Source organism: Parambassis ranga, chromosome 10 (genome assembly GCF_900634625.1).
Source record: "Parambassis ranga chromosome 10, fParRan2.1, whole genome shotgun sequence".
Taxonomy (NCBI): Eukaryota; Metazoa; Chordata; class Actinopteri; family Ambassidae; genus Parambassis; species Parambassis ranga.
The window spans coordinates 5544804-5570663 of record NC_041031.1 but is presented as its reverse complement, the minus strand read 5'-3'; the positions used below and the strand labels follow the sequence as shown (position 1 = coordinate 5570663).

At 39.2% G+C, this 25860-nt stretch overlaps 1 protein-coding gene across 3 annotated transcripts in view; it reads left to right on the top strand.

Moving 5' to 3' along the window:
- The window catches only part of pigg (phosphatidylinositol glycan anchor biosynthesis class G (EMM blood group)), a 52571-nt gene that overhangs the window by 4073 nt on the left and 22638 nt on the right, over positions 1-25860 (top strand). Inside the window, exons 3-11 of one of the 3 annotated variants that reach the window (XM_028415659.1) lie at positions 1505-1714; positions 3717-3905; positions 8550-8688; positions 11844-12056; positions 15447-15664; positions 15944-16228; positions 20856-20891; positions 21739-22148; positions 23530-23721. In XM_028415659.1, coding sequence (XP_028271460.1) covers positions 1505-1714; positions 3717-3905; positions 8550-8688; positions 11844-12056; positions 15447-15664; positions 15944-16228; positions 20856-20891; positions 21739-22148; positions 23530-23721 — 1892 coding nt within the window. Of the gene's footprint in view, positions 1-1504; positions 1715-3716; positions 3906-8549; positions 8689-11843; positions 12057-15446; positions 15665-15943; positions 16229-20855; positions 20892-21738; positions 22149-23529; positions 23726-25860 lie in introns of those variants that run through there. The other 2 variants (XM_028415660.1, XM_028415661.1) reach the window with 2 other exon arrangements.

The window sequence follows — 25860 nt, the reverse complement described above, 5'->3', positions numbered from 1 at the left end:
AGGCGTGAGGACTCGATATCCCAGCCCCTTCCGTCAGTGTTTGGCACCTTTACAAGTTTTCTCCACTGTATGTGTGTGTGTACCCCACTGATATTGTATTTGACATTTATGCAGTGGCACACTGCAGGCCTGGACACACACTTTGGGCCAATAATTAGTATGTCGATGAGTCACTGATTCATTTGGGCATCATCTCCATGTTTTTGGCATCTAGAGAACATTTTGTTGTGAACTTTATCCCAGAGCTTTCCAATGCATATTTTTCTATACTGTAAAATGATTCATATACAATATCTGCCTTCCTTTTATTATTTCAGTAAATAATACCATTTGGCAAAGACCTGAACAGGCAGAAATGGAAGCCTGCTTTTGAAGACAAACCATCCATCTATCTATGAAACAAGCACCCACATCGGCAGCAGCAAAACAATTCTAGAGAAGGAAGGAAGTAGTAAATAATTAAGCTCAGGAACAAAGCTTACAAGATGGGTTTCAAAATTTCAGCATCAGTTTTTTCATCCTACATGTGAATCATTTTATCTTTTAATCCTTTTAACTTGGAGTATGTTTATTAGGTTGTCATAGTTAATACAGGAGACAGTGCCAGATGAGAATTCTGTTCCTGTACATCAAGAGAACAAAACAGGCCTGGTATATTAATGTGATATAAAAATAAAGAAAGGTTTGAAGCTTTTGACAGTTCTTCATGCATCTCTACTGGTGTTTGCGGGAGTGTGGCAGCTTTAGTTTATTGCTGTATGTCTCTTGTGAGTAGCAGAAGTGGCACTCTAACAATGACCAGCACAAAACGGCGATATATATAAAACCTTATAAAATGAACAAAATTCCCAAATGTGAGCTGAAAAACAGGATCACATCAACAATAAAAGGTCTAAAATAATGCTTGAAGAAGTTTTAAATTTGCAAGCTCAGCCCCCTCGACACGTTTCTCTAACACCTGGGTCCCCACACAATAGAGGCTGGTCACCACAGGTTTTAGCCTGGATGTTTAGGGATCTCAGACTGGGATTTAAATAACACTGTTTCCTGCTAGTTTCTGCTATCTCGTGTCTCCTTCAGTGCATAAAGACAAGGCCTTTGTACTTCCCCCTTGACAATGCATCGGGCTCTTTCCTGACTTCCAAATTAGGCTGTGTTTTCCTTGTCAGTCATATGGAGGCCAGTGCTGGTTTATTTCAGGATTCCAGCTGATGAAATCAGTAGAAACTGTACTTCATAAATATCATCTCTGTACCCGATTAAGCTGTCAGTTTCCATTTGTGGCAGCATAACTGGTTTGGGGATCTGGGAATAAGTTTGGTTTGTGCTGCTGAAATCGATGTAGTGACCAGTCAGTAAGGGGAAATTCATAAACATTGTGTTTTTGCTGAACAGCACAAATCTTAATTACCTGAGACAATATGCTAAAACTGTTAGCTTCTATAAAACTGTTAAAAGACAATTATTGTTCAAAGGACAATGACAAAAACATATCCCTCCCCAGGCTCTCACCACTGGCAGTATCCCAGGCTTCATTGATGTGGTAATGAACCTAAATTCTCCGGCACTGTTGGAAGACAACCTCATTTGGCAGGCCAAAACAGCAGGGAAGAGGATGGTGTTCTATGGTGATGACACCTGGGTGCGCCTCTTCCCAAAACACTTCATGGAGTACGATGGTACAACCTCCTTCTTTGTGTCCGACTATACAGAGGTATGTATGAGTTAAACACCTGGGGACTGTCTGTATAAAATATATGAGTGATGTATTTTCCTGTTTATATCAATAACAGATAAAAGCACCTGGTGATATGATACAGAAATTTTCAAAATAATATATCGGAGAAGTTGAAAGAAATCCAAGTAACCTTATTTTCTATGAGTTTTATAAGGCTTGTTGAATTTTGCAAATTGTCCAAAACTAATAACTGTATACTTTTAAATGTAACGTGACTTCTGCCGTTGTATGGACTGGCTCAGTTAAGTCTCAACACCACTGTTTTACTAGTTCCATTTTTATTTTATTACCAGATTTCAACTTTTGTTGCATTCAGGCAAACCTTATGCTGCTAGGAACACATTCTTTTTAGGAGAGGTTGCTAAAATGTTTGCTACAGCTGCATATTAGGAAGTTTCCGATTTGGCCCCAATTTGTAGTTACAAGATTAATTTCATCAACATTCTTTCTCCATGCAACAGAATACTTTTGTGACTACCTGCATAATTTCTAATTGCTCATTAATAATGTAATATATCATCATATCATTAAATAGTTGAGGCAGCAGAAAGTGACTCATTTACACCATAATACGTTTTATTCAACCTTCCATCGAAGTATTTGGTTGGAGCTAAAATTTCAATAGAAAACCTGAAAAGTCCTCACGTAATTTTCATGATACAGTTCTTTTCGTATTTGAAATATTGCCAAACAACATTCATTTTATGCATCTAGTCATTTGCTGCACATGTTTTCATGTGTCAGTTGAAGCTGCATTATCTCAAAGTTGCTCTACATAAAGACAAGACATAGCACCGAGATCACAGAGAAACTGTTCAATTAGGTGTCTAAAGCTGGATCCATACTCCGCGAGACAAAGACATTTTCCCCCCCCTGCAGACGTTACGCCCACAAAATGACGTCATTTTTTGTCTCTGACCGCCCGCTGATCCGCACTCCTGTGCACAGGGTCCGGGCCGAACTTTGTCTTTCAAGGCTGTGCGGCAACCATGCTGTGATTGGTCGGAATTTATTGTGGGTGTGATGAAAGTGGAGAAGCGCAAGAGCCTCTCCAGGTATATAGGTAGGTGTATAAACAGCGCTGATTCAACAGATTTAGATAAGACCATACTGGTTTTGCATGATGAGCAATAAAAGAAAGAAAGAAAGGCAAGTCAGGGTGATTTGTCACCAATAACTCCAGACAGCCGTTCACACATACCAGATGGTGACTGTTATACCATTCTATATACTCCTACATACCCGGGCATAATAGGCTCATTAACAATGTCTGTATATCTTTGCTATTGTTACTTTTAATGTCGCATCTTCACAGCTCATCACCGGACAGTTTGAAGTATCGCAGGCACATTGGAACACAGTAGATGTGCAAATGTGGTCATAAAGGCACAAACACTGAATCTTTGCTATTGTTACTTTTAATGTCGCATTTTCACAACTCATCGCCGGACATCTCACGCTGTTGCAGGCAGCCTCTCTGTATAATGCCCTCTTGCCATGGCACACGTCCTTGTGGTGTGTTAAAAAACTCAGTAAAGTCTTTCCTTATAGTTTAGTGGGCGGGCCGTATGAGGAGTTCTGCACACACGCGTCTCGCGGAGTATGGTACCTCAGTGCGGAAAAGACCTTTTTTTTGTATCTCTTACCACCCGTGGAGCGCGTTCTCCGCTCTTTGTCTCGCGGAGTATGGATCCAGCTTAAGCTACAAATGTTCTGTGAGACAGCGTTCAATCTGTTCTTGTTTATACTAGAATTTTGGTGACACTAAGCCCCTTACCTGGAATGTGGGATGTTTTGATGATAGCACATCTATCACAGCTTTGGGTAGGCTTAATCTCAGCTCAGTTCTTTTTTCTTTTTTTTTGCTATAGGGGTGGGTTTGGAATAACATGAAGCTAAATTAAATACCAGCTTAAACCCTGTATATAAAGCTATACTCTGTATATACTGGAAGCTAATGCGTCTTGTTTTCATATAGGTTGACAACAATGTCACTCGTCATTTGGATAGCACCCTCAAAAGAGATGACTGGGACATATTGATCCTCCACTACTTAGGCCTTGACCACATTGGTCATATCAGTGGACCTCACAGTTCACTCATCCAACCCAAACTGCTGGAGATGGATGACATCCTAAAGAAGATCCACAGTGCTCTCATATCAAAGGTAAGCTCTTGTCTTCATCTCTGTTTATATGTGATTCTACTTACTGTATATAACAGTATATGATCCATTTATTACTGCATTTAACATGAAAGGTATTTGCCAATTAGGGTTGGGCGGTATCTAAATTCTGATACCGTCAAACACCCTCCACATTTTACCCCAGTATATGTGAATACAGCACGGCACGGTATTAAACTGGTATGAGCCAGTCCCGATGTGTTTTTGTTAGTTTTTGTAATTTTACCATGTTAAGAGCGCAGCATTGTGCAGTATTTATGTTAGAAGTTACGCATGGTAATAAAAACACTTGTCCGGTAAACTGAAAACCTGCCGGTCACGTTTTCCGCTGCCAAGTTTTTCTAATGGAAACAGTTAAAGTTATAAATGTAGGCTCAGATAGAGGCACCAAACTGTTGGCTCGTGCCTACACCGCTCAGAAACTAAATACCAACTCAGCTCTGGCTCGTCCTCTGAAGCGCAGCAGTGTTCTTCTAAGGGACCCAGTCACAGCTGCGACTATAGCTCTCTCTCTCTCTCTCTCTCTCTCTCTCTTTCTCTCTCTTCTCCGCGCTGTCACGTCATGTTCATAAACTTTATCAAACGTCTCCAAAAGTAAAATATATTATACTACTGAAGTGAAAACCACACAAGGAATCAAATAAAATGTGTTTAATTGTTGATCCTTATTTTTTATATAAGTACATTTTTTTATTGACGGTATTAAAATGATACCGTCACTACCTGTGTGCCCCACTGGTATACCTTAATACCGCCCAACCCTATTGCTAATCTATAGTAGCTGCTTGGAGACCCAAGTCCACTTTTCTCAGTCTGCTCAATTCCCCTGCACATTTGCATATTTATATTCTTCAAACACAGCTTCTGACACAGTTGCTAGACATGGACTAGCAGATAAAACCACATGGACACTGTGCATCGGGTGATAAAATTAATACTCTTTGATACTGAATTAACAAATGCATTTATAGAAGCTAATTGCAAGGCAGGAATTGTTTCCTCTAAGCCCCTACTGCACAAAATACCAGCAATAACTGTTACACAGAGATGTAATTTCACAATGCAAAGAGTGTAGCTTCCTGGCTGTATAACAGGAAAATCTGAAGGTTTATAGCTTCAGTCTATCTGTTATTTACTGTCTGTATTTGGAGATATTGGCTTAGCTTATATGTAATTTTTATTGATGATTTAGTTGGACTGATTTGGCTTGCCTACAAAAAAATATTAAATTTAGTCTTACATGTCAAATTTTGAAAAATAATTGTGTAATTCAGTGGTTTTGAGGGTTTCTAATGCAGTGTCAATGTCTAAAATAACGACAGAAGAATATGCAAATATGAAGTAATGATCAATAGTTAATAAATTAATTAGTGATGTTATCAGTGAATATTTAGCACTAACCATTTTTGGATGGTCATTTAATTACACAGATAATTTGTACTGTTTCCAGCATTTATTATGTTATCTGTGGCAGCTGCTGCAGAGATTTAATAAACTGTTAAGCTTTTTTGTTATCTTTAATTTTGTCTCTGATCAGTGTGCAGGTCTTATGTGCCTCTTGTTTTTTTTCCGTGTGGTCTGGCAGCTGTGCATTCATATTGTCTTTGCACCATGTGTGTGTTGCTAATGGGCATCGACTTGCTCCTACTCAGCTGTGTAGCTTGTATTTAGAGTGTCCAGTCATGTCTACAGGAGACTGAAATCTCCTTCTGCTTTCCTCTCATTTTCAATATCTGAGATGGCAGAGAGAACAGAAGCCAAGTGCACATATCCTCATTTTCGTTCTTTGCAGCTGAGAGGGTATCTTTTAGATATGTCAGTGCAACGTTCACCCCAGTCCCAAAAGTTTTCATTTCTGTCTCATTAAATCCTGCTTCTCCAGGCTCATGGTGACATCTCTGTGTTGTGGGCAATGGCAGCTCCATAAATGCAGTCAGTGAGCCTTTTGAATGAAATGTGTTTGAAAGTCTTGTTTCAGTCACATTAGTGAAAGCTGTGCCTGTTCTTTTCTACAGCAGCTACTATGACCTAAATATCGACACACCCAGGGGGGGGTCCCGCAGGATATCTTAGAAGCCTCTAAAAAACAACCTGTGTTTTCTCTGATCGGCACATGCTTTTAATATGTCGGGCGGGAGGGTTGTGTGATCTCAACATATCAGGGCGTTTCACTGCACACGTAAGCTGGGTGTTATTTGCAGTTACGTCTTAGAAGTGCTAAAAGGAGATGATGCTGCAGGAGAGAAAAGGATTGTAGCTTTCAAATCCTCACAGCCCATCAAAGTTCCATTTGTAATATGATGCGAGTAGCCTGTTTGAGTAAGGCAGAAAGATGTTTTACCTGCAGAGCGGACATTACGCTATCCTTTCAACGTGATCCTGGTTATAAAGACCTCAGTCAGACCTTTGTGTTAATGGAAGCACATGGCCTCAATCTTCTCTTCTGGATATTTCAGATTTTAAGGTTAGTTTCTACTCTGGCTCTTAAATCGAACCTGCAGAAAAAGCAGGTAATTTAAGTGAGACAAATGGAAAGGACATTTGTAGCTGCAAATACTTCAGGTGTGTATTTCACTTCTCTTTGCTGTATTCAGACAGAGCACCTGGATGTTGCTGTTTTATTGTGTTGAATTTCACTACCCTCTATACATGACACTTGCTTATTCTTATGAATGAAATAAAACTGTGACATTTTAATGAAATGCTACAAGTTATGTAAATTTTAGCTCTGTTCTACAGTGCCCAACCCAGGATGCTTCAGGTTATTGTCTTGTTGGTACATGAACCCATGTCCAATCAGATTCAATCCAGAACAGATTCCGTGATGCATAAAGATGTGGCGGTACACATTCTTGTTTATGATATTGTCGATATTTGGTAGTTTGCCCACACCATTTGCACAAGTGGAACCCCATTCCATAATGGGATCTCCACCATGTTTGACTGTGGGTGCAATGCACAGGGCATCAAAACATTTTCCAGCTTTTCTGCGGTGATGATGAAGGAACATTTCAAACTTGAACGTGTTTGTCCACGGTACCTTCTTCCAGTTATCAACGGCGCAGAGTTTGTACTCCTGTCAAATCTGAGGCGTTTCTAGATGTTTGCAGGCCTCAATAATAGCTTCATAGCAGCTACTTTTTCCTCTAAGTCTTGTTCTGTCAGTCGTCTGCTTGTGGTCGTTCTGGAGAGGATTTCAGATTGGAGATCAGCAGTGGTCTGTAGTTAAAATCTCGAGGTGTCTGATATCTGCTTCAGGTAACCTGCCTCTTCCTTGGCACATTTTGTAAATGCCAGTCTCAGCTTTACTTGACCACACTGTGAGAACATGCCTTCCCTATTTGTCTCAGAGAGCATTCAGAGGCATGATGTACTTTAATGTGGACTCTTTGAAGTTTTCAAACCTTTTTATACCCACATTCGAGCTGGCTCACTGGGCTTCTCTGTGAAGTCAGAATTTAACATTCAAGATAACCTGCAATCACTGTTTTCCTGTTAAAGAATGCAAGTAAATACCTTTAATTTGACATCCTAATCAAGATTGACTGACAATCAAACCTTTCTGTTGTTTACCTGTGAGGACACTGGCAATACACAACATCATCCATTGTATTTTCTGGCAGGTTGCAGATGCTTATTTCTCCTGTTGAGGAGTAAAGTAAACATTGTTTTTCTGATTCAGAGCTCTGTATTGTTTTTTTTTGTTTTGTTTTATTTTAAAGGTTTGTTATGAAGTGTAAAAGAAACCTCCCAAGAGAGGTCTTATATGGTTCTTTCAACAGGAATACTCTCTGACTTACCCTAAAGAGAAGACAGGCCCGCTCAGTGTGGGGGCTCAGTGGTGTTTAGTATTGGTCTTGAGGTGGTGTTTGTGTCCCTTGTGTGTAGTGCCTTTTATAACAAGAATCCCACCTTCAGAATTTATGTGTGTCTGTACAGCAATTATTGCTTTTCCTGTTTTTCAACTCTATATCAATAAGTGGTTGATAAATCACAGTTATATACAATATCTGGCCTTTGATATGTGTGTGATACATCATTAAGAGTCTATTGAGAATAATGTAATCTGTGGCAGGATTTGGCTTGTGTTTTGTTAACATCTGTAGTCGTGTTTTTAGATCAGCCCCCACTGCTGTGACTTATAAGGCATCCCTGTTGAATTCATAGTCAATGGAACATTCTTGTGAGTGTAGTTGAAAGGGAATCACTTAGGGAAGAAACCAAGCTTGATCAAAGTCTGTCATCTTCGACAAACGACTCACACTGTGTTTGTTAGCTTCCTTCACTGTTTTTTCTTTAAGCCTGGTGATGGTAATAAACTGGCAGCAAGTGTCACGACTTCCTTTTTAGAAGTAATAATTTAATACTTTCCTTTTGTGCTGTTGAACGTCCTCAGCATAATAACATCAAAAATATCTGCTGAAGCAGTTGATTACCAAAGCCTTCATTCAGGAAATTAATGTTTTTTTTTCCATAAAACTGAATGTATTCTTGCATTTTGTTTTGCTGACACAAGAATTGTTTCAGTCCTGACTTGAATAATTTAAGTCTCAGAACTGTAGGTCAGCCTTCCAATATAAGCACATGCAGTGGGAGTCCATTAACCTTGGTATTTGCTTCTCCCAGGAGGCAGAGGGATCTTTGCCCTACCTGTTGGTGCTGTGTGGAGACCACGGCATGTCGGAGACCGGCAGCCACGGAGGCTCCTCGGAGCCAGAAGTCAATACGCCTCTGGTGCTCATAAGTCCAGCCTTCAAAAGAAAAGGTAAACTGTCAGCAGGCAGGGGGCTCTTTGGTGTCTCTGTCTGCTTTTGCTAAAGACAATGTGGACTGGTTATAACTAATACTTGTGAATTAAGTGGAAAAAAGTTGTGCTCAAACATGATGTTCCATTAGGTTTTCTGTGAGGAACAATGTCACTGGTGCAAATAGAAGCTCCTGAGTGCTTAACTTTATTTTGTAGTGATGAATGTGGCAAAGTGTGAAAGTGTGATGGTGATAATTGCCTCTTTCTCAGCCAAGTCTATTTTTGAGATCTTCTTTGCATATATTTTTTTTATTTATAGACCATTCATGTTAATTAATCATTTACAGCTCAGTTGAGCTGTTGCTACCGAATTTGTGGCTTTGCTAGCACTTTGTGCCTCCTGTGGTGCCAGCAGTTTGGATTAGTTTCTTACCATGAGGTCGTTTTTCATTAAAATGTAGTTTTTTTTTTTAATTACAGAAGGGGTACAAAGTAAATGTCAAATGATTAGCTCTCTCCAGTCATCCAGAGCTATTTAAACGAGTCATTGAACTCATTGATGAACTAGTAATCTCTGTTTTTATCAGTTTCTAAAATTTTCCTCTATTAAATCTAATTTACAGACACTAACAGTAACCATAGGCAGAGCTAAACATTGCTCTGTGTAAAACCTCTGAAAATCTCTTGTGTAGTAAAAACATGGGTCTAAATTTGTATAATCCAAAAACCTTTGGGGATGTATTTATCCAGTTATAGACATATAAACTCTACAGACTCATAAACTCTGCTCATGTTTATGGATTGAATTTAACTGGAAATGATCAAACAGCCTATCTAGTCCTCTCTGTTTAAAGTATGAAAACACTTTCTGTGTGTCTCTTTAAGTTGAGCTGAGAGTGGGTATTGGTCCTCTATTATACATACATTATATATGTATATATTATACAGAAATGTCCTTAAGCCACATGTTATTCTTATAGCAGGACAATGTTGATTTGTTTCTCTGTCACCTGTTTTACTAAATAACAAGGACCATCAGACTATAGACTGATTGGTATCTTGAATTTAGTGTATTATGTACTATCTTAGATATACAGAAATTGTGTTGAATGGATCAGTTAGTGTAATCAGTGGCCACATTAGCAGTTATTTTTAATGCAGTGAGGGTGATGTGTCATTAGTGCAGAGCTCGTCAGCTTGTTCTTTACAATGTGCTGCAGAGGATCCACCTATGGATCCTCTATGGATGAGGCAGCTTACACAGTTGTGATGTGGAAATATATGTATGTCTGGAAAGGTTCTTTAAGAGGCCAAAGGTTCTTTATTGCAATCAATATTAAGAATCGATAAGCTGGTAACCTAATAGCCTCACAGATACTGAGAATTTAAAAATGACTGACTTGTCTTTTAGTGGTAATATTAGGAACATAGATACTGTAATGCATACAGTAAGTCATCCTCAGCTGCAGCCTTCTCACCTATGAATCAGCCTTCAGTGTGTATAACCTTTAACAGAGATCTGTCAGAGTGTGAGTCGCTCAGTTCTGTTGAAGCCAAATACTGCAGTACAAACATAGCTATTGTTGAAAAGATGTTTGGTCTAACAGAATAGACATGTGATCAGTAATCATATTATTGGGTTGTTGTCAGAGCATAAACTGTAACAATGTCACATTTTAGTGTGTCTTTTTATATAGAGATAACATGGGATTAACATTTGATATTCTAATTTGATGAAGGGATGGCTCTTTCAACAAGCTCATTAGTGTAAATGCAGCAGGCAAAGTCATAACTGGAACCATTTAGATATTTTAGTCATTGCTAAGTTACAGATTTAAACATGGCAGACGTACATGGTCGATTGGTGCCATTATCCCAAATAGCTATGGGCTTAATACAGCAAAGTCCTTGTCTTGTTGTAAATCCTTTTAAAATGGATTATTCCCAGTCTAATTTCATATGTTCAATTACCAAATTAGCTCATAGCCCTGGGATTTTTCCCTCAGTCTTTAGTCTCTCTTTTACACGCATGGGAGCTGTATTGTTCATGTTTGGATATGTTACACAGAGGAATAGTTCATTATTGCAATCTGAAAACGTCACTTAAACACACAGACAGGCTGGGAAAACTCTCCCACTCTCGGTTTTGTATTCCTAGAAGCTCTCTGCAGGAAGTGTCAACAGAAAAATCACATAATGATTTCATCCATTTGTTCTTTTTCTTCTTTTTTCCCTCCTTGGTTTAGATTGTTGTGACAGCCCTCCTCATAGTTATACCCCCGGGTATTAATGCAAGAATAATTAGGAGGCTTATCTGTGTTAAGGCATCCGTGTTCAAATTTCAAATGAATATTGTGCTGATTGTGTGCTGTAAACAGGAAGTCTGCCTTTATATATAAGAAGAGTCAGTTCTAACCTTCCTACACAGCCTCACCATTGCCACTGCAGCTGACTGCGAGGAGAAAAGAGAAGGTAGAGGCAGTCAGATGCTGACACTCCTGTGGTTAGAGGGACACATACCATTAAATACATTCCACAAATTCACTGACTTACTGAGTAATAGAAAAGTGTGTGATTTCTCTCTCTTAGCGTTTGAGTCAGGCTTATACAAAGGAGCCCTTTTACACCTTAATGATTTGATGTGTGTTGTGAAATTCTTTCAGACAAGCTCTTATAGTGTGAACAAAGAATAGGAAAATTGAGCCATTTTCTTGTGTCCATCATGAAAATGGTTTTTGTCTGTGAATTGTGATTGATGTAATAAAATGTGACTTTTGTCCTTATAAACAAATATCCACTTTGCTACGTGCTACCACTGATTGCTGTAACACAATGGTGATTTAACATTTAGCTTCTTTATAAAAGCTGTTCCACTTTCTGTGTCAGACGCTGGATGGTTCTAAACAGATATCTACTGACACAGAAGATGTTGCATGTATTTTTAGAATAATATGATAGATAGAACTTTGGAGTTAAATTGATTAGATAGATCCTTGAAAGATGTGGAAATGGTAGACACATTGATTGACTAGAAAACAACATGGCAAAACAAAAATACTGCCAGAATGTAACTCTATAAAGAAATATATTTGTTTTATGTATAAACAAGCTCATGTGTTGCAGAAGCAGTCGTTTTCATTGTTTTTCTTGTGTTATTGCTCTTGTCACGTCAGTGGGAATGGAGAAGCCTGGAGTGGTGGAGCAGGTTGACCTGACTTCGACCCTGGCCCTGGGACTCGGCCTGCCTATATCTCAGAACAACGTTGGCCGTGTCATCCCGAGTGTTTTAGAGGAAACCTCACTCCGAGACCAACTGCGCTTCCTGCATCTCAATGGCCACCAGCTCAGCTGCCTGCTCAAAGACAGCATGCCTGACTACGAGAAAGGTGGGTTACAAATTCACCGTGCTCAACCTCCAGACTCGTTAAAGCCTCTGAAAGCCAGGACCTTGTCTGACAGGTAGACTCATCATTATGCTGTATTGTTTCTAGGCGGGCGATAGTGTCAGTGGCTACTTTTCTTATCCAATCTGAAATATGGCCCTGGCAAATAACTTAAGACGTAGTTCATTTGGAAATAAAAATGCAGCACTTTTTTTCTCCTCGCTTTATGTCAGTCATAAATTTATTGAAGTTGGTTCAATGAAAAAACAAAAAGCAGGTGTCATTAATAATAAAATATCTCAGACTCTCCTACACACACATTTAGAGTAAGTGACAGCTTAGTCTTAGTCTGGTATATGTGTAACATTAGGTTGTTTAGGTATGACCTATATATTCTGCGTATTACCACAATTAGTGTCATGTTGAAATAGTGTTTTATTTGTATTCCACTCACAAGATACCTCAGAAATGGTTTGCTGTTTGACTGTTGCTGAGTGCATCAAAGCAGCCTCTCAGCATGTTTGACCCGAGCAGTGTGATTAGAACAAGGGCAGAGTCCAGTTCAAAAGATTCAGCTTATTAAAGCTTATGAAGGCTGTTACACAGGCTTTGGAAATTCACTTTTCAACTCATGTCAGAAAAAAATCTATCTATTTTACACAGATGCCTAATGGTCTGTAAAGGTAGCTGATTGAGATACAGTATACTGAGCTTACAATTAGTGAGTCCTCTAAATGTTTATGATCACAGTATGTTGTAGTTTCTTTACAGATGAACTGCATTTGCTGAACATTCTCACTAAAACTGCGGCCTATACATTCTAAGGGCACATTTCCAGCAGTCACCTGTCAGGAGCACCCTGCATGGTTTGAAGTGCATGAATAAGTGACCTTACAAGTGTGGAAACTCCACAGAGAAGACTTACAGTCTGTTCTTGAACATCAATGCTGCCCGCCCTTTGTGCAAATACATGCACATATCCTTCCATGGGCTTTCTCTTCACTTTCATCTCAGGGTCACACTGTTGTCAGAATTATCCATCTTCGCCTGCGTGTGTGTGTGTGTGTCCCTCTCATTGTCTGTCTTTCTGTTGCTGTCCTTCACGTTTATAAACATTTGATACACCAGTGGCATCAATTACCATTGCTGATGTTTGATTAGTCAGAAGTAATTAATCTTATCTTTTTCAATGTTCCAGAAGGAAATAGGTTAAGAGACAAATATTGGTAGAATCTGGTGCATGGTAATTTAAGATTCGTTCATTCTTGCCATCAAAATTACATTTTTGCTTAATAATTTGTGCTGTAAACATACTTTATTCTAGTGAAGATGTTCTGACTGAAGGAAAAGATCATATTTCTCTGACTGAGTTAGAGCTTTCAGACGGGGTTCATGTTTGATATCAGTCCACCACTTTGGCTCAAACTGAACTATCCAAAGTTTATGTAATAATAATGTAAACAGAATTTTGTTGTGACATTCATAATTCTCTGATGGTTCTCCCTAATAACAATAAGTTTATTTTTAGTTATACCTTGTGTTTGATATGTGTGGCTGTCAGTGAAAAGTCACCTGTACTCTGTGTCCTCAGCCAATTACAAAACCTGCATGCGAACACACTAGAACTACTAAAATCTTGAGCAAAGTTTTACTTACTGCTCCACAACAGCATTAGCCGATGTTGCCATGCTGATGTTAGCATAATTGACTGGGTTAGCACTGTAGTACCAATCAGCCCGAGTCATTACTCACCTTAGAGCTCACAAATCAGGTTTGTGAGGTTTCCGAGTTGTCAGTTCAGTGCAAAACAACATATTTAATACATGTTGAAATGAGACAAACTGTGGAGCAAAAAGCAAATGCTGCATTTTCCAACTACTTCCTGTCACAGTAAAAAAACTTACCACTCTGGCAGCACATTTTCACTCTATTTTGGTCTCTGGTTTCCATAGTGATAGGATGAAATGGAAATTATTTCAGCAGACCTACATTTGGATGTGTTGATTTTTTTGAATCTGTCCACTTGGGTAATCATGAAGCTATTATGCAGTAGAATGTAATAGTTGTCACTGCTGGGAAATTCGCCTGGGATGGTATTTTAAGTAGCATGCCTGTTAGACACCTGTTGTGGTCAAATTTTACTGGGTGTGAAAGAAGTTGCTTTAAAAAAAAAAAGTCAGCCTTCTGTCTGATTAGAAATGTTTCTGATTTCCATGTTCAAATATGTTTCATCAGGGAGATAAAAAGTACTTCAATCAAAAAAATCTTTAATTCTCAGCTATATTGATCTTGGTTGCTCTAATAGGATATATTAGATGTTTGTCATTGTTGTGAAGCTTTCCTACTCTCTATTTCCTTTTTTAAAGTTCAGCTCTGATGATACAAAGTTTGAACAACATTGTTCTGCCTTCATGTTCCTTCCACACTCTCTGGGTCTGTTGGCTTTGGTTCAATCTTCATATTGTGTTTTTCTTCTGCCTCTAACCTCAGGCATCTTGGAGGGCCATTAACCAATCCCTCTACTTTTAGACAGATGAAACATGGCCAGGGCCATCGATATTGTATGATTCATGCCTGTGACTTAAGGTTCTAATATTTCTACCAACCCCTCTGTCTGGCAAAGCCACAGTCACTATTTATCACCACTCTGCCTATGCTGCTGAGATAGGTGTTATACTGCAAAATATTGTTCTACACAGTGTGTGTGTGTGTGTTTGTTCCACTGAAGTCTAATACAAATCAAACCTCCACATTGCTTTGTCCTTGAACAGGTTCCTAAGCACTGAAGTAAAATGAAAGGACATCATTTCATCTTCTTTGAGTAAACATCTGAATGAGTCATAGCTTGTCATAGTTAGCATCCTGACAAATTGTGCATAGCTTTTTTTTTAGCAGTAAATTGTTTTACCACCAACATACTGTCTTTTCAATTTAAAGAGCAGTATGGACACAGGAAACAGAAAAAGAAAATTTGAAATTTAATAGTTTTCCAATTTTAAAAAAACAACAAATGACATCAAACATCAAAATGATTGATGCAGTCATAAATATGATTATTGAACTATCATTTTCTAAAGAAACAAACAGAAAATGCCTCTATTTTCTTTAGAATGAAATACCACAGGGCAGGACAGGCAGGAGTCTGAAGAGTCTTTTTCCTGAAGTGAGAAAGAACTCTCCTGTCTCACATTTCTACTTTCCAAAAATCACTTTTTTTTGTAGTTCTGAAAGTGGCTTTAACTATAGTCAGCTGTAGCATAACATCTAACATAGTCGTGAGGTTATTAATATACGTCTAATCATGTCTCCATGTTTTTATTCTCTGTACAGTTTTCACTATCAAACAGCAACACATTAAAACATGCTCCCATGTCGTCTTTCTTTCGTATCCAGAAATAGGCTTTGAGCAGTTCCGTGTGGCAGAAAAGGCTCATGGTAGCTGGATGAAACTCTACCTGGAAGGAAACACCTCTGAGGTGCTGTCCAACATGGGCAAAAAGGTCCTGAAGCAGTATCTGGAGGCACTAGCTGCCATGAGCTCCGCCCTCAGCAAACAGCTGGGCAAGTACGACATGTACTCCATGATCACGGGCATGGTGTTTGTATTTCAGGTGAATATTAAAGAATTTCATTTTTTTTAAGTGCTTGATAGCATGTTAGAGTATGGAAATCAAAAATGTGCTGGAACAATAAGAGCCACATTCACAATTGAAAGCTGTCTAATCTCCTACCTGACCTACTCCACATGCTTTATATGTGTGCTCTTATCTAGCAAAAATGAATATGGTCTCCATGTAGTTCACATAATGCCTTCACAAATGCAGTTTGTGTTTAGTCTTTGTACAAATTGTTGCTCAAAGTTGTTATCTTTTTCTCTCCTGGCCGTCTAGCTCCTGTTGGTTTTACTGCTGGCTATGCCTGAAGCCCTCAGTGGTGCAGCAGCCGTGGACCTCCCAGTTCTATCAGCCCTGCTCTCTCTGCCTTTCTACCTTTTGTGCCTGCTTCTTGCATCAGTGCACGTCTTGGTGTGCACATCTGCCGAGAGCTCCTGTTACTTCTGTAGTCTCTCCTGGGGTCTCGTGTTCGCTGCTGTTGCCTTCTCTTCGGCAATGTTTTGTATTCTGGTCTCTATAGCAACACGGAGAATCCCAGTGGGACCAAAGTTTCGCGGGACGGTGAGTAATGCACCAGAATATGCCACCCAAACACCAGCACAGACTGTAACACATTAGTCCACAGAGAGGTAGGTCCACACATGGTAAGCTGCAAAGCCTGAGACTCCAACTTTGTCTTACTGCTGCACCCACCGCTGTTCAGAAAACAGATCTTCGCTTTTACATTGAAAGTTTTTATTTTCTGAGACAAAAGTTTTTGACTGAAAAAGCACTAAAGATTTTAAGGGTTCACAGAGGTAGCACACACCTTTTGTCTATTGTACACCCACTTGGTGATTTAGCCAAGTTAGCTCTTTACAAATGCAGCTTCACACCACTTGAATCCTCTTGTACTGTGATAAAGGTCTCAGAAAAAAGGTTTAGTAGACTTTAAAAAGTCAGTTTGAGACTGTGGGGAGAACGAGAAATATACTAGAATAAAATAAATATTAGAATTATTTATATGTGTGTGTGTGTGTGAGCCAGAAGCTCAACAGAAAGTTTGTTACAGATGCTGCTGCTGCTGCAGGTTGTTTTCTCATGGGCTCTCATATATTTTGAGAACCATTTAAAACACATTTGTGAAACACACTGATAAGTATTGTACATCACTTTAAACAGCATATGCGTTATTGTTTTAATACGATTTTTATATCCCCACAGTCGTTGCTCTTATATTAAAACGGTGTTCCAGACTACCAAAATTGGATCTGGAGAGATCATTGTGTGTGAGCTGGATGGTGCCTTCCTCTCTTATAGGATGTGTTTTTTTTTATTCGTACTGAAAAATTTGGTCGGAAATGGGATTATTGCTTCATCATAAAGTCGTGTTTGAAAATTTTGCAATGCACAGTCAGTGTATGTTAAGACAATGGATAGTGAAAGCAAAACTCACTCTATCAGTCTTCTTTTCTTGCCTTATATGATGCTGCAAAAATGTGTTGAATTTTATTAGGCCACGCAGCTCAGATCTCTATAATAACCACATTACGGCTCACAGATGTTTCTTTTTCGTCAAAATAATCAAAATGCCAGCTGTTAAGATGCACTTTACAAACAAATAAACACATTAATACAGGCAGTCAGAGAGTCTGATTTCACTGTTGAATAATACATTGGTTCATGTCATTTACATGAGCATTACCCCTAACTAAATGAATCATAAACACCATTAAAATGATTTGAACTGTGTTTCTCATGCAGGTGAGCTGTATTTCAATGAATACCAGTTTTTAGTATTTTCACTTAACTTGTGAAAAATTAACTGTTGAGAGAAAAAAATATTTGACATGTCAAAAAGTAAAGTTGGTAATTCTCCATGAGAAAGAAATGGGGCGATGGTACACAGGGGGCTTAATAATACAGTGTTGTTGCAGTAATGCGGTTTTGGGTGGCCATGATTTGTCTGCTATTTAGTCTTCCCCCACGAGCAGCAGTTTTGAATTTTGCTTCAACAAATTAACATAATTGCCCGACATATGTAAATTGCTCTCCTCAATGTGAGTAATCAATCATACATATTGGTAGTAGTTATCAATAAGGTGAAAGCTTTCAGCCTTAAGTGTTTGTTTAAATGGCCTAAAAGGTAGCTCCTCTTTCCTGCGGCACCCCTTTGCCCATTATAATTTATCTGTAAAGGTTACATCTCATTTCCCCTCCGGGAACTTTGAGAAAGTGCTGACACAGCGGAAAAGTCCAGCAGAATCCACTTGGGCCATTAGGCTGGATGAGGAAATAAACTCGGAAAGCTTTATGTTGGAGCATGTGGAAGAAGTGCATAGTGCTGTAGAGGCTTCTGTGAATCCCTGGCATCCTTGAAAATACTGTGGAATATTTTATTTGAGTTTTAATGTCATAGAAGTGCCAGAATGTGTGCCTGTAGTTCAACTGGAAGGTAATGAGCAGACCTGAAAAAAGCAGCCCTTCCAGCCTTTTGTGAGAAGTTTTAAACAGTCAGTAAAAGGCAGTGACTAAAAATTCTCCCTATCTGATCAATATTAAGTCGATGTGTAAAATGTAGTATACTTGCTGAGCTTTTTCGAAAAAGTTTGACCTCATATTCAAAGGGAAAATACACTTCTAAGACCCCTGACACATGCAGTCAATGGTTGGCCACTGGGTATTGATGGGCTGTCCTAGGTTTTGGGGTGTAGCTCTGATTTTAGCACCCCTTGAAGCCTTGTTGTTGGAGTTTTGTTTGATGGATTATGTTGAATTTGCAGCAGAGTTCATCAGTGAAAGAAGAATCATAACAAGTCAGAAATGACTATGTGTAGAAAAATGGAACTGACGTTGTCCAAGGTGCTTGGAACAGGACTGATTTAGTGTTAATTCAATGTTTGGATAAAAGCCTACAGAAGAATCACAGCTTTGGATCCTGATTGACAGAATTGTAAAATTGCAGGGAAATGTTTGGAGCTTACTTCGAGAAAGAACCTCACTTCAGCCCCTGCATTGACTCATAATAAGCTCCTGCTCACTTTAAAATTCTGCTGCAGGTATGTTTTAATCTGGAGATTCAAACTGTTCTCTGAGTAGCCATGCTCAGTAGCGTTTAGCTTCCATGCAATGACTTGCTTTTGATGTTAGGGTTTAGATTGTTATTGGTTATTTTGTTCCTGCTGGATTCCAAGGCACACAAGTGCTGCCTTGAATCATGCCATGTTTTTTTTTTTTTGTCCTGTTCTGAAAACGGTGATTAAGGCTTCTACAATAATGGCCCGTCTTCATGGCCAAACTCTTTTTTTTAATAACCTGTGTGAGGAAATGCAATTACTGGACTCTGCGTCCTGTAAGTCATCACTGACAAGCTCATTTTGATATTAGGATTAAATAATGAAGCTGGTTTATTGTTACACTGAAGTAGTATTGGTGGATGAAATTGATGAATATACAGGAAGTCCACAGAAATCGTTCTGATTGAAACTTTTGGTGCCAGTTTGTCATCTTTGTAGATAGAGTTCACCTTTGAGTTTAAGTGTGTCTAAAATATTCTTGGTATGTTGTCTTAACATATAGTGAAATTCTAGAAGCGGAGGAAGGAAAGGGTAAGAAATCACTTACAGGTGCAATCTTTTTATATAATATCTGTCGTCTGTTGGAGCCTGATTTGTGTGACAAATCACTGCAATATGGGCAGCATTCAAAATGTTTATTAGAGGCATCCTGATTAGTTTCCCTGCACGATGGAAAAACATGGAGATTTACCACCTTCACTAAAACTACTGACAAAAATGTGATTACAATTTCAAGTTGAATACATTTTACTGACCAAAAGGTGAGCACAGTTTAGCAATGTACTTACAGACAGAAATATTTGAAAAGACAAAGCAGATAGAAGTGTAATATACCAGCAATGCTAACGAAGGACTAAGACCCTCCTTAGAAAAGCTTTGATAGAGACTCATAACTTTTTTACAATTTAGTCTGCCTGCAATACAGGAGTTAAAAAAAAAACTTTAAGATGTGTTATTTCTCATAAGATAGCAGCATTATAGAGGCCTTTCACTACTGCATGGAACAATGACAAGTTCAGTGTTCTGCAGCCAGGATACAATAAATCATAGACACACAATAATGGTTCAAATATTTCCAAAGGCATGACAACTGATTTATCAGATTTATAGTGCTAAAATTGTAGATATGATCATGTCTGCCTAGATGCAAAGGGGAAGCCAAACTTCCTACAGTAATGTCAGGTAAAGTATCGCAGTTTAGACTAAAAAGTCATCAGTTGTTGATAAATTTTATTTTGTGATGCTGCAGAGAAAGACTTTGACAGAGCAGGAGAGCCATATCTGTGTTTATCACACTATGCCTCTGTTCATGTTTTGACTGGATAATGTGGGCCCTGAGGAACATATCTGTGTTGTTTGTAACTCATTTGTATTGTAATGATTATACAGCACCTTGGTACACACTAGCTTCCACTTTCTGGTGGATAGTGAGTACTTCTCTTGTATGCAAAGTTAGTTGATTGTCCCTGATGTACGTATAGATCGTAGCGCACGGGGCCATGCATCGATCCTTTTGGTGCTGACAGGTCAGGCTGACTCACTCTTGTCAGTGGAGATAAAATAATTTGTGCCGTGCAGGTTGCATCTGAACCATTTCTGCACTGTGCCAGAGAGGCCAACTCAGTTTTCAAACTTGTCCAAGAGAAGAATCAAATCTGTCAGAGGAAGCAGTGAAAATCTAATAAAAGCAAAAAAGGGAATTTTGTTGAAAAGTGTTCATTTGAATGTCAATGAATATAAAGTGACTTCCTCCTTCACGCATTGAGTGAAGAGGCCGTTGAGTGCAAGGGATACTTTTTCTTTTTACAATATCTTTTAGAAAAGTATTTCTGAAGTCTTTTGCCTGGGATTAAGTATGTATTCCATCTCCTTTGAAACCCTGCTATGAACTCTTGAGGGCTGATGTAATAAAGGAAGTCATTAGGAACTATTGTTCACAATTTGCCAACCACCTGAGGAGAAAGAGACAGGAGCTGGGATTGTTTTAGACATTACCATAGGACTAAATGTCTCATTGTGTCCCATCATGTTGACGTGAGAGCTGGACACAGCAATAACATGAAGTTTTGTTAAGGGAAAGCCGTAACTGAGACACTGTAGTCCAACAGTCAATCCTCCACTCTGCCCTGCAGCTGCCTGCCCCTGCTCAGCCTCTCTTCATCATCAAGGTAAACACTGGCTGAGATGCATGCCTGTTGTTCGTTGGGCTAAAATACTGCTGCTGTGCTAAGAGGTTGGCTGAACTCCAGATGAACCTCTGTTGCACTGAATTAAAATAATTTGCATACGAGTATGTAGTTGGGCAAACACCAATCTTAATCTGACTGCAGTGCCAAAGCAGTAAATGGCTTCTTGGCTTCTGTGCATGGAATAGCAACATGTGATTGATAATCTGATGTTTTAACATCCAGTCATCATAAAGGCAGCAGTCTGAAGTGTGCATCTCAGTGTGACTGTGACAGTGTTGTGCATCAGTGGACACAGTTTTTGGTCTGCATGTGTAGAGCCGGTATAAGTGGCTGCAAATTGGACTGTTATAGGTTGAAGTGTGTGGTCATTCAATGAGTGTCATGAGATGAGGGTTTCTGTAGTGAAACACATCAGTATGAAGTAGTTTGACCCAGCTAATTATCCAGTTGAGTGTTCGGATGCCATAGTACGGAGGTGGGTTGTGAGAATAATCTGAATACGTTGTCGGCCTTGTGTGATTGTGGTAGCTTCTGTAACCTTATCTAAACCTAATCAAATTAAATTAATGTTATGTGTCCTAGATTTGAAGTGCAGGTGACCGTCACTCTTTCTTTGATAATTTGGATGACAAACCAAAAACTTTGATATTTCCATCCCTAAGACTCGTGTTGAAAGAAATGTCATAGAAATGTATTCGTTGGTTGGTATGACAACTGTAATAGATGTACAAACAATATTCCCTAGTTTTCAGGAAAACAAACATACAAAGATACACAGGGTGGTTCTACTCTAAACGTTCTGTTTAAATTCTCTTCTCATCCATAGGCTCCACTGGGCAGCAGTGGTGGCGGCGGCGATTGGTCACTGTCGGAGCTGGATGTTCTGCTGCTGGCCGGCACCGTTGGCCACACTCTCAGCCTGGCGGCCAGCAGTTTTGTAGAGGAGGAGCACCAAACCTGGTACTTTCTGCTCAACACACTCTGCCTGATCGTCTTCCAGGATGTGTGCCGCAAGTACTTTCGAGAACAGAGTGCGTCTGAAGATGAAGAAGAGCATATCCTCCCCTCTAAAGACTATCATCCCTCTACTTACCCTAAAGCAGAGATTTGCTCAGAGAAGTGGCTAGCATTAGCCACGCCGCTCTTCACTCTGGTCTGTTGCAGACTATTACGTTCCCTCAACCAAACTGGCGTGCAGTGGGCTCATCTTCCAGACATTGGACATTGGCTTAACAGGTTGGGTTTAATGACCTTATAAAGTTAAATGTGTGTGTGTGAAATAAGTAATAATTATATGAAGAATGTAGACAATGTAAAACCACCTTACCCGCCTCTTTATCGACTGTTGATGTGTATTGTTTTACATAGCAGCAAACAAAACGAGCTATGTGGCTCCTACAGTATCAGCTTAGCAGTGTTACATCCCCAAGGGAAAGACATGCCGCCCTATAAATAGCAAAAAAAGATGTGTGTGTCTTTCTTTCAGTATTTTTACTGAACAACACAAAAGAGCAGGATGTATAAAGCAATTATACTGAGGCTGAGAAGTGTGTTACATGAAATTCATAAATCCCCTGAGCATGGTTGTAGTCGAGACACACTTTACAATTTTTATACCACTGCTATTATGTACTAAAAAAAAAATCTTCAGCACACTGTTTACTCTGACAACCAGTGTTGTACTGTGTGCTTGTAATGAACATAGGGCTGCTCGCAGAGCCAAGTTCTATTAGTCTTGTGGAATAGTGTATAGTATATTTCTCTTTTTTATGTGGCAACATGATGGAGGGTGAACATAAGAACAAGAATCAGTTTTCAACACAGCTTCAGCTAAGGGTGAGACGCTGAAAGAATAAACTTGGGGTTAGAATGAAAGTATACAGGCTAAATTCCAGTTTGAAAGACAGTAGTTCAGTCACAGATCCATTATAAATAGGTAGACATACTAATTTGTCTAAAGGCAGTATACTTAGACTAGTATGCAACAAGATTTTAATTTCTATTTGTCACTCCACCCACACATAAATGTAACAGATTAATGTATGTTTATGTATTCTCCTCGAGGCTGGTTAAAGATAAAGACAAAGTAAAATAGGTTGAGTGAGAATTTACACTAATATCAGGACCATGGTCATTACAGGCATTTTCAGGCAGGAGTTTTGTTGTGACATTGAACTATTTTAAGTGTTTTTCTGGCTGACAAGACCCTCCACTTAGCATTTTTGTAAAAAGATTCAAAAAGGGAAAATAGCCTTCTGTGATTGCTCAGGCGGTAGGAAAACTGTGATTTCTCAGTAAAGCTGTGGCTGCTTCAGAGCCATTAATATTCTGACAACAGCACAGAGAAGGGGATTATAGTTTGTTCTTGCATCACGTTGTGGAATAGAGATGTGGATTCTGACCTTTTTCCTGTCCAGTGTTGCCCTTTTTTTTCTAACTACACTGCCTGTTGCTTGGATAATGAGCTGACGGTAGCATTATGCCTCATCTTATAAATATACAGAGGTTTATGATTATTAATGAAATTTAGCTTAAAAAGTTAGGAGTGCTTTTGTATTTGACTGCTGGGTGTTGTTTTTCACATCATAATTATTTGTCTGTCTCGTCTCTCTGTAAGCTCTGAACACAAGATGGTCCTCTCCCTGCTGTCTGCTTTCTGTCTGGTTCTTATCTACCTCCTGGTTCAAAGACGATGCTCGTGGGTCTCCAAGGTTGCCCTCGCCCTTGGCCTTTTGGGTGTCTACAGCTACCGGGCAGCTGTTGGCAATGTCTTGTTTCCCTGGCAACATTCAAGTCGAACTATGTCCAAGTAAGTTTGTATAAATTCAGAGACTGTGATTTCTTTCACTGTAACAGCTGTCAAATGGCTGCCTCCTGGTAGGGACTTAATGTAACATACAGAAGTGCTGGTTTGGGCTGTGATGCAGATGAGTCAGATGCAGGCTGCTGTGTCACCCGGGACAAAACACTTAGGCGACATCACTAACTGTGATGATGAACTGCTGTTCTTGTCTGTGGAAGCTCTCAGTCATCCAGGTCATAGTCATGTCCTAGAGTTTAAATGGAGGCAACTGGACTCAAGGATTTTTTTTGAAGACGTTTCACCACTCTCCCAAGTGGCTTCTTCAGTTCTGCAGGTTCAGCAGTTCACCAGATCTGAAGAAACCACTCAGGGGAAGTGCCAAAACGTCTTCAAAAAAAAAAATCCTTGAGTCCAGTTGCCTTGATTTAAATCCTTGAACACAACTGCTGTTATTTTTTTTTGTTATATCTTACTACAATAAACCCCCTTGATCGAGCGTAACTCAAAGTGCAAAATAAGTCTGACGCCGTCTTAAATTAGATCAATTACAAGGAAAGGTGCCTCGAGCAATCTCTGACTGTTACATTGAATTGGAAGCTAGTATTGCAGCAGTATCGACATTCTTTTTTCCTCAACTGCACATCCCTGGCACAGCCACAAACTCCACCCACCCCTCCTGTCTTCTGTAACACATGAAACCAATGACGTATGCTCAATTCTCAAAACACAGAGCAGTAAGCTATATAATTACAGAAGTGCGTATAAGAACAATACATAGAATTGTAGAGTATTAGGATAATTATCAAATAAGTCCTGTAAATTTGCTTTTCATTTGGCTTGAAATTAGTTTATTTTTGCTTTCATGACTGAAATACAAAATGAGCTGTAAATTGTACTAAGGAACATACAGGCTAGAAAGTTGTTGACAGGCTTTGGATGGATTACTAGGGATGGATTATGGGTGGATTACCATGAAATTTCATTCCAACAGATTGTAGTAACTTTGGTCATTCTCTCACTTTTATTTTGTTTGTCATTAGGTGCTATTGCTGCTATGTTTTATAATAGGGTCAGGATTGTGCTCCCTTGCAGACACACAATGGAAGAGCTGCAGTTATTCTCATTATAATACTGTCTCGCCTGCTTTCCACACATGAACAGTACACCACAGTGTTGTATATTCCACTCTGACACAGACACTTTGTTCTTTTCTTTAAGTAGGATCAATCCCTTGCATGTTCGGCTGTCTTATTGTAAAGACAAATTGTACTGGAGCAGGCAGCAAAGAGTGTGACACGGCTTCTTGTCAAAATTAGCCACCTATGGTGCCTTTGTCGTCAGTGCTGATGCTAACAAGTCTGCACAGAGCCTGCAGAAACGTTTGGTCACCCTCCCCTAATGACGTTTATGACAGATGAACCATCATGTACTCACACATGGGACCATGCACAGGGGACCATGGGGGCATTCTTGTTGACAATGCGGTCAGCCACACTTAACTTATTTTCAGTTTAGGATCAGATCTAGTCAGTATGGACGAAAAGCACGTTGACGCGTTTGTACTGAAAAAGAGAAAAAAATTAGAGCTACCAACTGATGCCAAATAAGGAGGGTTAATTTTTCTAGCTTTTCTTTTTTTTATTCTTAAAATATCCCTTAGTTCCCCCTGCCGTCATTAAAAGATAAATCTTAATAAGAGTTTGTATTTCTAGAACTAGCAAATGCATTGAAAGACTGCTGGTATATCCCAGAGGGTAAGACTTTTCTCTTCTGCCCCTTTACATCTTAATCACCCATACTAGGTGCATAATTTACACAGCTGATGATAAAACAGTTCATCTGGTGCCAACCCCTCTGTGTCCAGTGTATGTAGAATGTTTTGGAGTGTGTCCTTAATAACAGAGAACCATTTTAAAATACATTAATAGTCTGATGCCTCTTTACACTGTGTAACCTTGATCCTTTAGCACATACAGTAAAATAGTAAAAGGTTAGGTTAGCACTGGCAAAAAAGAGGAAATGGAGAGTAGCTTCTAAGAGTTTCGATTTTTCCCTCAGCAGATTTTGAGTTATCTGCTACTAACCCCCGTCAGAAAATAATGAGTTTTCAGGAGTGCACACAGTTCTCCTGTCTAGTTTTTCTAA